Source organism: Phocoena sinus, chromosome 6 (assembly GCF_008692025.1).
Source record: "Phocoena sinus isolate mPhoSin1 chromosome 6, mPhoSin1.pri, whole genome shotgun sequence".
In the NCBI taxonomy this organism is placed as follows: Eukaryota; Metazoa; Chordata; class Mammalia; order Artiodactyla; family Phocoenidae; genus Phocoena; species Phocoena sinus.
Genome location: NC_045768.1, coordinates 7,089,064 through 7,103,246, shown reverse-complemented (window position 1 = coordinate 7,103,246; position 14,183 = coordinate 7,089,064). Strand labels below are relative to the sequence as shown.

At 54.1% G+C, this 14,183-nt stretch overlaps 1 protein-coding gene across 3 annotated transcripts; it reads left to right on the top strand.

Annotated features, from left to right (window-relative positions):
* The first annotated feature begins 129 nt into the window (after positions 1-129).
* On the top strand, positions 130-12,936 carry PHYHD1 (phytanoyl-CoA dioxygenase domain containing 1). Of its 3 annotated transcripts, none has more exons than XM_032635419.1 (12): positions 130-244; positions 3,075-3,153; positions 4,541-4,699; positions 7,709-7,784; positions 7,861-7,908; positions 9,097-9,152; positions 9,238-9,300; positions 9,948-9,969; positions 11,292-11,420; positions 11,518-11,634; positions 12,307-12,433; positions 12,586-12,936. In XM_032635419.1, exons 2-12 carry the CDS (start codon positions 3,121-3,123, stop codon positions 12,824-12,826), a joined length of 1,071 nt encoding a protein of 356 aa, XP_032491310.1. In that variant the 5' UTR covers positions 130-244; positions 3,075-3,120; the 3' UTR covers positions 12,827-12,936. The 3 variants fall into 3 exon arrangements, with proteins under 3 accessions (XP_032491310.1, XP_032491312.1, XP_032491311.1); XM_032635421.1 differs by having other exon boundaries at positions 12,538-12,936; XM_032635420.1 differs by lacking the exon at positions 130-244 and adding an exon at positions 2,796-2,811.
* The last annotated feature ends 1,247 nt before the right edge of the window (positions 12,937-14,183 follow it).

Here is a 14,183-nt window from a genome sequence, read left to right as displayed (position 1 = left end):
GTCATGGGCGGACCCTTCCCTCATCTGTCTGAGGCCCGCTCAGCCCCGTGGACTGGTTTGTGGAGTGATCATTTATCGGGCACCTAGAAGATAATGAACTCTGCTCCTCTGCCTGCCCCATGATACAGGAAGCTCCTCGGAGGCAGCTACCGGACATGAGCTGGACGCAGCCCCTGTTCCACATCCGGTGTGGGCCCCACCAGGATCCCACAGCCAGCACGTTCTCTGCTGGCTGAGGCCTAAGGTTCGGGCCCTCCCGAGCTTTGATGGGAGGGAGGGAAGGGTGTTGGAATGGGAGCCAGTAGTCTCGGGTCCTTTTCCCAGCTCAGTCATCCCCTTTGTCAAACTGGGCAAGCCCCTTTCCTCCCGTGCCCTCCACATCCCCAGCTGTGCAGTGGGCACTTCCACTCTGCTCCCATCTGTCCCTTGTAATTCCAACAGCCAGTCTCCAGGGCTCTGCAGAGGCAGGACTGAGTCACCGTGGGCAGGCCTGACCCAGCTTCTAGCCCCTGTGGGCTGGAGGTGCTGAAGGTGTTGGGGTCAAGGGCAGAGGCTGGGGGAGATGGGCAGAGTTGTCTTCAGATTCTAGCTCTGCCATTTATTTGATGTGGACCCTCGGTTTCCTCATTTATAAAATCAGGATTGTTCTGGGGCTTACTCAGCTTTGTGATAATTTTGCTGGTAGGTGGAGTTTTTAGCAGAGGGCCTGGCTCCTGGAAATGAATAAATGATCTATCTTCCTCCTGGCCCAGCAAGGCTTGTGCTGGGCCAACGTGGGCCCTGGGGCAGGGGTCTTTTGGTGAAGAAAAAAGGTCATTGTGGGGGGCTTCCCTGGTGGTGCAGTGGTTGAGAGTCCGCCTGCCGATGCAGGGGACGCGGGTTAGTGCCCCGGTCCGGGACGATCCCACATGCCGCGGAGCGGCTGGGCCCGTGAGCCATGGCCGCTGAGCCTGTGTGTCCGGAGCCTGTGCTCCTCAACGGGAGATGCCACAACAGTGAGAGGCCCGCATACCGCAAAAAAAAAAAAAAAAAAAGGCCCTTGTGTCAGACCTTGGCCTTAACAATGAGTCCTTACCTGCTGCTTGGGCACCTCCTCTGGGACACACCAGAGTCTGTCCTCCCTCCCTACATGGGACTTTGACCCCCCAGGTGACCTCAGGAGTGAGTCAAGAGTCCCTCTCTCTTCTGCCTCTGTCGTGGGATTTTTGCCTGGGAGGCCAAGCAGCTGGGCTGGGCAACCCCCTAGAATACCCTCCTTTATCTCGAGAGTAGAGGTCTTCCTCTCCTGTCTGGTCTGGTACCTCCCCACCAGTGCCCGCTACCCTGCCTCAGGCTTGGGGTGGCCCAAGCACCGGATCTGGAGCTGGTTAGCTTTTGGAAAAAAACAGCAATGTGGAAACACCACCCACCCACTTCCCAAAGCCTGAGTGGAATGAATGAACAAGTCGTGGGAGGCCCAGCCGTCCCCCCGCCTCCCCCCAACTCAGGGCTCTTTACTCCATTTAAAACCACACTGCTGGCCTTTTCTCTGATGATAACAGCAGTTTGGAAAACTTGGGGAAGTTCAAAAAGTAAAGTAAAAATACCCTCACATTCCACCGAGAACAGCTCAGAACAGCTCCTGCTAACATACGGTGAACAGCCAGTGGGCACTTTCCAAGTGCCCAGGAGGTACTTCTGTTATCCCCAAAGCACAAATGGGGAAAGTAAGGCCCGGGTGTGGATGTAAGCCTTGGATGGGGGTTCCCTGAGGAGTTGCTAGCCCAGCACTACTGGACCCTCACTGTGTTCCTGGCACATGGCAGGTGTCTCTATGGATCTGTTGGGAAGGGGCCAGGACAGCTGGGATCGCTCCCTGCCTTGAGTATTGGCTGTATTTCCCCAAAGGGTTCTGTCTTCCACCTGTCTTCCTCACCCGGCCTGTCCCCTGGGAACCTCTTCACCCTCCAGCCTCAGGAGCCTGCCGGAGCTCTCCCCTCCCCTGGCTCTCTGCTCTTGGGAAGCAGGGACCAAGCAGCTATATTCCCAGTGCGGTGGCACAGAAAACACGACTTGACTTAGGGCCAAGGCTCCTGAGGGCTGAGCAGTGTCCCCACGCTCGCTCCTGAGACACTCTGTCCCTTCGCCATTCAGAAAGCATCATTTCAGGGAAGGCCAGTGGCGGCTGGGTTTCAGAAGCCGCAGCCAAGAAGCCGCAGCCAGAACGGCCCCGTCAGCTGCTGAGCAGGGCTGGTTGGAAGGGTGGGTGTGCTGACCGCGGCCTCCGCTGTGCCAGCCGGCCTCAGGCACCAGCATCTTGGGCCTGGGGGTGGGGAACAGGAACCATGGCTTCCCTCGCTCTCATTTTGAAGACCCAGGCCCCCGCTCTAGCCCCTTCCCCTTTCTAAGATCCCCCCTTATCTTCTCTCTTCCTCTGAGCTGCAGACAGATCTGTAATCCCTTTAGGACCTAGAGAGTCCCAGGGGATCGGAGCTTGGGGGGCAGGGGCGGGGGCCCAGGCAATCCTCTGAAGCCCTCTTCCACCTTTGGAATGCAGAGCTCAGAGTCTGTCTGATGTGTGTGCCCCCAGACCCACCTTGCATCCCATCCCACCCAGATGCTGCTGCTGGTGGCCTGGGCACTTTCTAACCCTGCCTCGACCCAGGGGCAGATATGGGGTGGAGGTTACAATTAGTTGTGGCACCTGGGCAGGGACTCGGGTGTCCTCCTGCCTGCCCAGACACTCCTAGGACACAACTTCTGGGCACCTCGGAAACAGCCAGCCGGGAGTGGTTTCTGGAAAGAAACTGCAAGGAGGCAGTTAAAGATCTTGTAGGAGATCAGAAATGGCTAATCCTGGATTAGCTGGGGGGATGGACCCAGGGTGTGGGGCAGAGACAAGGGCCCCTACCCAAGGACAGAAGTGAGAGGGGGTGGGGTGGGTGTGTTGGGGGCTGGGAATAGGTTTTCTCTGGATGGGGGGCAGGGAGGAGCTGAAGGCCAGGATTCGGTTTTCTCTGGGCAGGGAAGGGTTAAATCCTCCTGGGCCTCCCAGGCTCTGGCCTCTCTCCCCTCCTGACCTTTCTCCTCTCCAGCCTCAGGCACAGCCGCAGAGCCACCCGTGCGCCCTGCCTCGTCCTCATGGCCTACCTGAGCCCCTCACAGCTCCAGAAGGTAGGGCCCTGCTGGGTGGGTACCCCGAGGGTCAGGTAAATGTGGGGGGCCCCTCCGGACTTGGAGTAGTCCCGGGGAACTCGACCCACCCCCTTACGTTTTTCAGAAGAGGAAACTGAATCCCAGAGTGGTCGGTTCACAGCCATGACCCCTAACTTCTGCACACACAGCCAGGGGCCATTCAGGCCAACGCACCGCGGTTGGGGTGGGAATGTTTGCGTGAAGAAACCAGAAGAGAAAACAGGATCCTGTGAACTGGGGGCGGGGGTCTGGGAAGAGGCGGGGCCGACGAGGGGCGGATCCACCCGCCCCACCCTACCCACAACCCACCTCTAGCGCGGGGCGGGTGGCCGGGCAACCACCCGGTGGGCGCGTTCAGACCCGAAAAGGCTAACCCATGGGAATCACAGCGACGGAGACTTTTAAAAAACATGACCCTTGTTGTTTGTTCCTGATGGCAAGAGGAAAATGCAAAAAAATACAGGAAAGCTCAAAAAAGAAAATTTAAACCCACCTATGGATTCTATGCTGAGACAATATTTTGGCATACAGCCCTTGAATCTCTAAAAGTTTCAGGGGACTTCCCTGGCGGTCCAGTGGTTAGGACTCCGCGCTTCCACTGCAGAGGGCACGGGTTCAATCCCTGGTTGGGGAACTTAGATTCCACAAGCTGCGCTGGGGGGCCAAATAAATAAAATAAAAGGTCCATCACAATACACAAAAGCTGTCGCCGATTGCTTGCTTGCTTGCTATGTGTTTCATAAAGGAGGCACTACTGTGCTCCCCATCTGATAGCCTGACAGTCAGAGAGGGGAAAGCATTTGCCCAGGTTCTCACAAATTAGGATACTAATTTGTAGTTGGCTTTTTTTTTTTTAACTCACAATATGTGTGGAACACATTCCCATGCCAATAAATATTTTTCTATCAGCTGTTTTGTATTTCAGGTAGATAAACCATACTTTGTGTGATAAGTTCACCTGTGTGCTGGTTTGTTTGATATCCACCTCCTTCCCTAGACTAAGTTCTGAGAGGCAAGCATCATGGCTGGCTTGCTCATGACTGAATCTCCAGCTCCTAAAACCATGTCTGGTGCACAGGAGATGCTCAGCCAATATTAGCTGAATAAATGAATGAGGTTGTATTCCCTGGAAGGTTAGGGCGGGGACACCTCCCCTTCCACTTCCCCTTCCTTCATTCAAGCAGCCAACACTGATTGCTCTTCACTGGGCGCTAGACACCATCGCCAGGGAGGGGGGCAGAGCAATGAACAGGATGCTTTGTCCTGCCTCCACACGGCTTATGGTTTGGGGTAGGGTCAAATCAGTTCTCATCAAGAGCGTTTGAGGGCAGGGAGAAAGAAGCCTGAGTCTGCTTCCTGCCTGCAGTTTCGGGAGGATGGATTCCTGGTGCTGGAAGGATTCTGGTCTGCCGACGAGTGTGTGGCCATGCAACGGAGGATTGGCGAGATACTGGCTGAGATGGATGTCCCTCTCCACTGTCGCACGGAATTTTCCACCCAGGAGGAGGAGCAGCTGAGAGCCCAGGTAGGTGCCTGGAGCAGGTAAGAATGAGATTTGGTCTTTGATGGGTGGCTCAGTCCCCAGCCAGCGCAGCAGCCTGGAAAGGTTAGGACCCCAAGGCCCATGGGCTCATGCTGGTAACGAATCAGGCCCCAAGCTTACTGTGGGCCAGGCTCCAGGCTAAGTGTCTTATATGCATATTTCCTTCACTCCCTACTACGAATTTATGAGGTCAGCATTATTGCCCCCATTAGACAGTTGGGGCAAATGAGGCTCAGCTCACTTGCCCCAAACTACACAATTAGTAACTGATAGGGTCAGAATTTGAACCCAGATCTGCCTGATACCAAGTACATGCTGTCACTGCCCTGCTGTACTTTCTTAGAAGTTTTCCTGCCACAAAGGACCTCTTTGTGGCCAGCAAGCCGGCATGAGCCAAGTGATTCTGATGGGCCCACCTGGGTAAGTCATCCCCCAATGAGACAAGGAACTGCTTGTTTCCCCCAGTGACCTACTAGGACTCAGTACAGCTTGAGATGGGTAAGTTGAGGCCCAGGGGTTCTCCCACACAGTTCTCTTAACCCTTCATAGGCTGAATTTATGAGCCTGCCTGCGGCTGGGCCCCCAAGCCAAAGCTGTGGTCCAGGCTCAGTAATGGGGCTTACGCTTACTCATGGCAAGGAGCTTCTGCCATCTGGTGGGCATAAAGGGAATTACAATGACTAGAAGGCTTGCAACCAACCCAGAGAATGGGGACTTCAGAAAGAAAAAGGGTTACAGAATGACACTTTCCTCCAAACAGTCGGTTTCATTTGGCTGCACTGGTATTCAGTAAACCCTCAATATTCACTACTGATACTGTGAAAGACTTTGAAATGGGTTTTTAAATAATTAATTAATTAATTAATTTTTGGCTGCGTTGGGTCTTCGTTGCAGCGCGCAGGCTTTCTCTAGTTGCGGTGAGCAGGGACTACTCTTCGTTGAGGTGCACAGGCTTCTCATTGCGGTGGCTTCTCTTGTTGCGGAGCACGGGCTCTAGGCACGCGGGCTTCAGTAGTTGTGGCTCGCGGGCTCTAGAGCGCAGGCTCAGTAGTTGTGGCTCACGGGCTTAGTTGCTCCGCGGCATTTGGGATCTTCCTGGACCAGGGCTCGAACCCGTGTCCCCTGCATTGGCAGGCAGATTCTTAACCACTGCACCATCAGGGAAATCCCTAAAAATGAAAAAAATATTGGCGGTGTCCTGTCTAGTAGTGCTCCGATCCAGCTTACCAGCACCTTTCATTGTTTTTGAGTTATTATACAACTCTGTAAGTTAGTTATATAGAACTGATAGTAACTCACATGATACTCGTCCATAGAAATGGGTATGAACTGGGCCCGGCAGGATGCAGTTATTGCCCTTGTGGATCGATTCAGTTTTGCATTGATATGTAAATTCATTTCAGCGTTTCTTATTGCCTATATTTGTGTGTTTCTCAGAATTCTCCTTTCAACATGTTTCTGGTTCCCTTGTGAATTACTGAGTTAAGTAAAAATCTTTGACACGCGTGTAGCGTCACCGTCTTTATTATTATCAGTTATGCTTCCCAGACTTGTTTCCCTGCTAGTGCAGAGGAGTTAAGAACGTTGAATAAAAACTTTTAGTTTTCAGTGGGAAGGGTGTGGAAAGGGCCAGAGAGGTCACTGAGTTGAGCCACGCAAGGCACTGTGACAGTAGATGTGTGCAGTTGAGGCAGTGCTGGGGCTGTGCCATATGGGAACCCAGGTAGGGGTGTCGGTGACACTCAAACTGTACTTACGTCACCATGAAGGAAGATATATATGGTGATCGTAGGTGGCTAAAGCCACAAGGAAAGCATGGGGCATCTCCCTGGAGCATCATTTTCTTCTTTTTTAAAAATTATTTATTTATTTATTTATTTATTTATTTATTTATATGTGTTTGGCTGCATCGGGTCTTAGTCGTGGCACTCGAGCTCTAGAGCATGCGGGCTTAGTTGCCCTGCAGCATGTGGGATCTTAGTTCCCCAACCAGGGATCGAGCCCACGTCCCCTGCACTGGCAGGTGGATTCTCAACCACTGGACCACCAGCGAAGTCCCTGGAGCATCATTTTCATATGCTGCTAGGAAATTTAAAACATGATATTCAAATTAACAAGAAGGGAGTTCCCTGGTGGCCTAGTGGTTAGGATTCGGCACTGTCATTGCTGCGGCCCGGGTTTGATCCCTGGTCGGGGAACTGAGATCCCAGAAGCCACAGGGTGTGGTCAAAAAAAAAAAAAAAAAATCAATAAAATTAACAAGGAGAGGTTATTAAGATAAAAGAACAGGATTAGTAATAGCTTGTGTTTATTGAGAATTTAGCCATGTCCTTGCTGGGTGTTTTCTGTTTAGTAGCAGTAGTAATAATAATAATAAAGGCAGATATTCACATGACACCACAGTCCAAGGACTGTTCTTATATGCCTTATATATACTGATTCATAATCCCTACAACACCCTATGAGATAGGTGCCATTAATAGCCTCTATATTTTATGAGGAAACTAAGCCTGGAGAGGTTCAGTAATGTGGTTGTGACTACAGTCAGTTAGTGGCAGAGCTGGGATTTGAACCCAAGTATTCTAGCTCCAGGGTCTGTGTTCTCAACTTCTATAAGATTCAACCTCTACCTGAACCTGAAGCCTCCAACAGTCCAGGGAGGTCAGTTCTATTATTATTCCCCTTTTACAGATGAGGAAACTGAGGCTTTGAGAGGTAAAACAAGTGGCCCAAGGCTCCCTGGGAACCAGGTGTGTTTGATCTAGTACCTGTGTTTCATGCCATTATGGAGTATGAGTCATGTGATTTATTTAGAGGTTTCTAAGAAATTCCATGCTTGTAGCTTCCGGCTGTGCTTCCAGGTCCTTGGGGTTCCTCAGAGGCGTCTGCAGCTCTGTGGGGTGGGAAGCATCTGAATCCTCTTCCTTCTCTGCCAGGCCCACCTGGGACCCCCGATGCTCTCTCAGCCCCTCTGTTGTCCCCTCTCCACAGGGCAGCACAGACTATTTCCTGAGCAGCGGCGACAAGATTCGGTTCTTCTTTGAGAAAGGCGTCTTTGATGAGAAAGGTTTGGAACTGGGGCCCTAGAGGCGGGGGTGGCTGGACTCCAGTCCTTCCAGCTTGACCTGTCCCTTGTGCCACAGGAAATTTCCTGGTCCCTCCGGAGAAATCCATCAACAAAATTGGCCATGGTAAGCAGGGGCTGGAGAGAAACTGAGGTCTGAAGAGTTTGGGGGCCATCCCCCAAAGCACACGTTAAGGTAGTAGCCCAACAAATGGCATTTCTGGGCGCAGGGTCCTTCTTGGGCCCTGCTCTCCTGCATCTTATGAGGCTAATCACATGACACTGCCACTGTATCCCTGGGAAGAGGGGTCCATTTGAGCCCACCCCCCCCGTGCAGATGGGTGTGTGCAGGCTCCTCAACTCTCTACTGCCGGGCCTGTGTATGATTCAGGCCCCAGGCATGTGGGGATTCTGGGTCCCATTGCTCCCTGAAGGCTTCTTAAGGAACACCAAACATGTTGACAAGGTCCCTGTTCCAAGACCCCTAAACCAAGCTAGGAAACCCTCTTTTTTTTCTTTTTTTTTTCAGGATCGTGCATTATAGTTATTTTGTAGGGAGTTCCCTGGCGGTCCAATGGTTAAGACTCCGTGCTCTCACTGCCGAGGGCCTGAGTTCGATCCCTGGTCAGGAAACTAAAATCCCACAATGCGCGTGATGTGGCAAGAAAAACAAAAACAAAAACAACCCTTATAATTTATCTTGTAGACTGATTTTTAAACATGAAGTTATATCATGGTAGCTTTGCTTTTTTTTACAAATTGTGGTAAAATACATATAATAGAAAATTTACCATCGTAACCATTTTGAAGTATACAATTCAGTGGCATTAAATACGTTCAACCCTCACTTTTTGTAATAACAACAGTAGTGAATAATGAGAAGAGTGACTGTTCTGTACCTGGCCCTGGGCTGTGCTCGCACACGCATTAGCCCATGGAGTCCTATGGCAGCCCAGGAGGCAGGGCTGATCCCATTGTACACAGGAGGAAACTAAGGCTTAAAGGAGAGAAATCGGTGCTCAGAGTCCGACAGAGCAAGCGGCAGTACCAAAACTGCTACCAAGTGATGGGTCCCTTGGAGTCCTTGGTCCTCTGAAGGGCGGCCAGTCAGGGCTAGAAGGTCAAGAATAAGGTCATAGGTCAGGTGAAGGCATCTGTGGGGCCCATTTCTCAGTTATAAGCAAGCAGAAAGCTTAATGCACAGAAAATAGGTGAGAATATCAAAGCGAGGCCTGACCCTGGGTGCCCAGGCCTAGGCGTGGGAGGGATGCATGGGGACTGGGGACTGGCTCTTCAGCCCACCTCTGTCCCGCAGCTCTGCACGCCCATGACCCTGTCTTCAGGTGTGTCACACACTCCCCCAAGGTGCAGGTGAGCAGAGGTGTCGGTGAGGGTGGGCCGGTGGGCCATATGTGAGTGTGGGCGGGCTGGCCATGTGACCTCTGCCCCCTTCCAGGCTTTGGCCAGAAGTCTGGGCCTCCGGATGCCTGTGGTGGTGCAGAGCATGTATATCTTTAAGGTGAGCTCTCCGTCCTCCCCAGGCCTCCATTTACCCTCTGTAAAATGGGCACAGTGCTCATACCAAGCCCTTCCTTACAAGGGCCGCAAGCTGCCTCCCTGAGGAAGTATTATTAAGTTGGTGGGAGAACGTGAAAACCGGGTCTCCTCTGGTTAGAGTGTCTGGCACTTAGTTGGGGCTCAGTTAGGGTGCCGTGGAAGGAAAGGGGATCCTGGGGCTGCCTCCTCCCTTTGTTGGCTATTGAAATGCTCTGCTCCCAGTTTTCAAGGCCCAGCCCAGTGCCACCTCCTCCAGAAAGCCTTCCAATGCCCTTGGGAAGAGAGGACACATCTCTGATCCTGGAGCCCAGAGGCTTAATCGCTGGCCTGGGCCCCAGCCTCTCCCACTGCCCCTCACTTCTGCCTTGTGTTCTCGTTAGGGACGTGTGTGCTCAGACTGGGAGCTCCCTGCCAGACAGGGTGGCTTTTCTCTTTGCAGCCCTCCTGGGCCTGGCACATAGTAGGTGCTCGATAGCTGGGTGCTGACGTGGAAGCCTTGCTTATAAACACCTGTGGCGGGGGGAAGAGCATCCTACTGGGAGGACTCAGGGCAGCCCCTGCCCCTCCCCGCTCTCCCTGGCCTCACCCGGCCCCTCCTCTCTCCTGCAGCAACCTCACTTGGGCGGCGAAGGTGAGCCAAGAGCAGGCTGGGGGGCCAGCAAAGGCCCCGGCGGGAGATCTGGGACTTTAGTGGTTGTCAGGTCTCCAGAGGGAGGGAAGGCGCCTGCCAAGACGTCCGTAGACAAGAGCCTGGGCCAGCAGAGGAGAAGCCATCTTCTGCTGCTTCCTGAAAGAGTGGATGCCGGGGGGGTGGGGTGGCGTGGGAGGGTGGAGGGGGGTGTCCTGGAGCCCTTGACCCAGTGGTTCCCAAACCTGGCAGCGACTCCTTGCTGGTTAAAAATACAGATTCCTGGGCCCCATTCCCTGAGATCTTGAGTCAGGAGGGTGGCAAGGTCCTGGGAATCTGTATTTTACCAAGTTCCCTGCAGGACTGATTCAGCATAGAAACTGCTGATCTGACTACAAAGCCCCTGGATACCCAGATACCCTTTCCAGCCTCCCTCATGGGTGATGATCCACTTCTCTCAAATACCTCCAGTGACAGAGGGCTCACCATCCGTACAGGCAGCTCTTCCTTTCCTGACATGAGCTCAAGTCATTCCCCTTGTGAGGCCCCCTCCTCCCCACCATCCAGCCTGAGGACAGTCTCCTGAAGGGATGGCCATCCTCTCCCTGAGCCTTCTCTGCTCAGTCCAGCACCCCCAGCTCCTTCAGCCATTACTCCTCCAAATGTTTTGGGGCCCCCACCATCAGGACACCTTCATCTGGACACTGTCTGGATTGTCAAAGTCTGACTTAAACTTTGGTGCTTAGAAAGCACACAGTTCCCCAGGAAGGGATGAGGCGAGACTAGCACCCTCTTCTTGTTACAGACTAAGGTCCTCTGTTCAGCGGTTCTCCATCCTGCCTGGGCCCCAGCATCACGCAGGGGATGTTTACAATGTGGATGCTGGGTTCGTTTCCTGCTTCACACCCAACTTCCAAGTCTTAGACCACTGGTGGCTTACACTGGACCATCTGGTGGCTGGAGGTGCTCTCGCTGGTTAAGGACGGCGGCTTGAGTTACCTGGCTGGAATTAAACGATAGCAGCTGCTTTTCAGGCAGCGATTACAACGTCAGGCCCTGTACTAAGCACTCTTCCTACACTGTCTCAGAATCCTCCAGCAACCTCGTGAGGTTAGGTTATCGTTGGGGCTGCTTTATGGTTTAGGAAATTGAAGCTTGAGAGGTGAAATCTCTTGCCCAGAGTCTCTGGGCCAGGAAGCAGTGAGATTCTAACTACTCATGGGAAGGCTGGGCCTGGAGGGCCCTGGGAGGACCACGGAGTGAGTAGAAACGAGGCCAAGGTGGGGTGAGGCCAGGCGCCTCATGCCCAGGCGGGCCTGCTGCAGTCTCCCCTCACCAGGACGCCTCCTTCCTGTATACGGAGCCTCTGGGCCGGGTGCTGGGCGTGTGGATTGCTCTGGAAGATGCCACGCTGGAGAATGGCTGCCTCTGGTTCATCCCTGGCTCCCACACAGGTGAGGCCACCTGCCTCTCCCTGCCCACTCGTCCCCACCCCCCACAGGGGAGGGACCCCGAATAAAGAGAGGCTAAAGTCCCCACCTTGGCCCGCAGGTGGAGTGTCGAGAAGGATGGTCCGGGCCCCTGCTGGCTCGGCGCCTGGCACCAGCTTCCTTGGGACCGAGCCAGCCCGGGATAACAGCCTCTTTGTGCCCACACCGGTGCGGAGAGGTAGGGGGTGTGCAGAGGGGCCCGGAGGCCATGCCTGGGGGTCTGTGCTTGCTCTGACCAGCCAGCTCACCTGAGGGCTGGCAAGTGACCACATGAGGGAAGGTAGGGCTGGGTGGGCACTGGGAGGTCTGAAAGCTGTGTGGTTGACAGCAGGGTCTCCCAGATCAGGCTGGAATTCAGACCCTGCTACTTCCCGGCTGTCTCTGTGAGCAAATGACTGAATCTCTCTGAGCCTCAGTTTCCCCAAACATAAAGTAGGGAAGCCAGTGAGATGGCATATGTAAGATGGTGCACCACAAGTGCTCACAAATCCTGGCTGTCAGCACACCCTTCCTTTTAGAAAAGGGAAACTGAGCCCCAACTCTGCATTCCCGGCTGAGGCCCCAGCTGGCTGGCATGGGACAGAGAGCTTCTGTCTGGTTCTGCAAATGCCATGGAGGTGGATGCCCTTGCTGAGGCTTGCCAAGGGCACGGGCCACAGCGGAAGGGACTTGACCCCAGGGGAACCCATGTCCAACAGCACAGCCTCCGATGCTGGGGCAGACTCCAGGCCCCTGAGCGTCCGGGGATGGGAATGGGGATGAATAGCCCACGACACCGCTTAAGGGAGGGGGTGCCCACCATGTCCCTTCCTGCCTCGAGTGCGCTTTTGACTCGCTGTGTCCCTGCCAGGGGCCCTCGTCCTAATCCACGGAGAAGTGGTGCACAAAAGTGAGCAGAATTTCTCCGACTGCTCACGCCAGGCCTATACTTTCCACCTCATGGAGGCTGCTGGCACGGTCTGGAGCCCAGATAACTGGTAGGTGGCAGGGTGTGTGTGGGCCCCAGACAGCTCCCGAAGAGGTCCTGGAGGCTGGGAGCAGTGCTACTAGCACCTCGAGGTCCTCTCCCCATCCTCTGCAGGCTCCAGCCGACAGCTGAGCTGCCTTTTCCCCCACTGTACACCTAAAGGCCCTCTGAGGGCAGGGACGCCACCCCCTCTCGGGAGAAGCTGTGGGCCACCAACGCCAGCGCCTCAACCCACCGCCCGGCTGCAACGGGGAATTCGCATCTCTCCTCCAGGGCTTTCCTTCTGCTGGTGTCTGTGCAGACAGGCAGGCAGGAGCAGAAGTCTGGGCTGGGTGCCTTCCCCGAGATCTGTCTCTGTCTGTCCCGACCCCAACACAACCTCCCCCTAGCCTCACGGCCATGAAAGGGTTCTGGCTGCTTCTCTGCTGGCTTCTCACTCGTCGTCTCCCCTCTCACATGGAACTCTTGGTCATTACGGTGGGAGACACTGAATAAAAAAGACTTCCAAATGCAGCATCTTGATCCTTCTTCCCTAAGCAGCCTTCCTCTCAAGATGGGAACCCTGCTGAAAATCATCGCAGGTAGCCCAGCCCTGCCCGGTGAGGTAGGCACGGTGTTAATAACAGTAAGTGACATTTAGTGGGCATTCATGGTGCCAAGAGCTTTCTGTGCTTTATCACTGGATCCTCACCCCTTTCAGGTAGGTGCTGTTTACAGATGAGGGAGCTGACACATGGGAAGGTTAAGTGACCTGCCCAAGTCCCACAGCTGTTCAGGCATTTGGCGAGGTCAGCCGGATCCGGAGCCTGTGCTTCTAACCTCTATGCTCTCAGTTCTCCTTTCCTGGGGAAGGAAAAAACCAGAGCCTGGAATCTAGTCTGAGATTCTGGTCCTGGCTCTGTGACCAACTCGATTTCCGGCCTCAGGCCAGGCCCTTCTCTCTGGGCCCATTTGGCCACCTGCACCATCAAGGGGCCGGACGAGGGCCTCCACAGGTCACTCCTGTTTGGACATGCTTGGCAGGCACCCAGAGCTGCAGGAACAACTACCAAATCTGAAACCTGCCTGGCGGGGGTCTGCTCAGAGGTTGCAAACTGGGGGCCACCAGCCGATTTCACAACGCAGAATTGTTTTGTCTGGGCCTCGGCATTTTAAAACAAACGAACAAAAAACCCACAACATTTTAAAATTGGGAGATTTCACGTAACAATTCAGGTTTCCAAGCTTCTTTTTTGTTTTGTTTTTGTTTTGTTTTGTGGTACGTGGGCCTCTAACTGTTGTGGCCTCTCCCGTTGTGGAGCACAGGCTCCGGACACGCAGGCTCAGCGGTCATGGCTCACGGGCCCAGCCGCTCCGCAGCATGTGGGATCCTCCTGGACCAGGGCACGAACCCGTGTCCCCTGCATCGGCAGGCAGACTCTCAACCACTGGGCCACCAGGGAAGCCCTCCAAGCTTCTTTGAATGAGCAGGTCAACAGCCCGGGGGCCTGTGGTCTAGCCTACGTACCACTGGCTGAAGCTGCCTTCTTACAGGCACACGTGCTCTCCGCTTCCCTTCCCTGTCCTCCTTCATTGCATTACCTGCCGGGCCTCAGCGGCCTTATGATTTTATGACCTTGACTTCCAACCCCCACTCTGTATGGGAACAAACCACCCAGGGAGTCAGTGGGGCAAAGCCAGCACTCATATACACTACACCCTAATCAGCGAGCAGTCGCGGGGAGCCTGAGCCAAGGGAAGGGTTTGTTAAGGCTCCTTTG

Coding starts and splice junctions, on each gene's coding strand:
- PHYHD1 (XM_032635419.1), top strand. CDS start 3,121: ATGGCCTACCTGAGCCCCTCACAGCTCCAGAAG. Junction 9,301..9,947: donor AGAGCATGTATATCTTTAAG/GTGAGCTCTCCG, acceptor TCTCTCCTGCAG/CAACCTCACTTGGGCGGCGA. Junction 12,434..12,585: donor GTCTGGAGCCCAGATAACTG/GTAGGTGGCAGG, acceptor GTACACCTAAAG/GCCCTCTGAGGGCAGGGACG.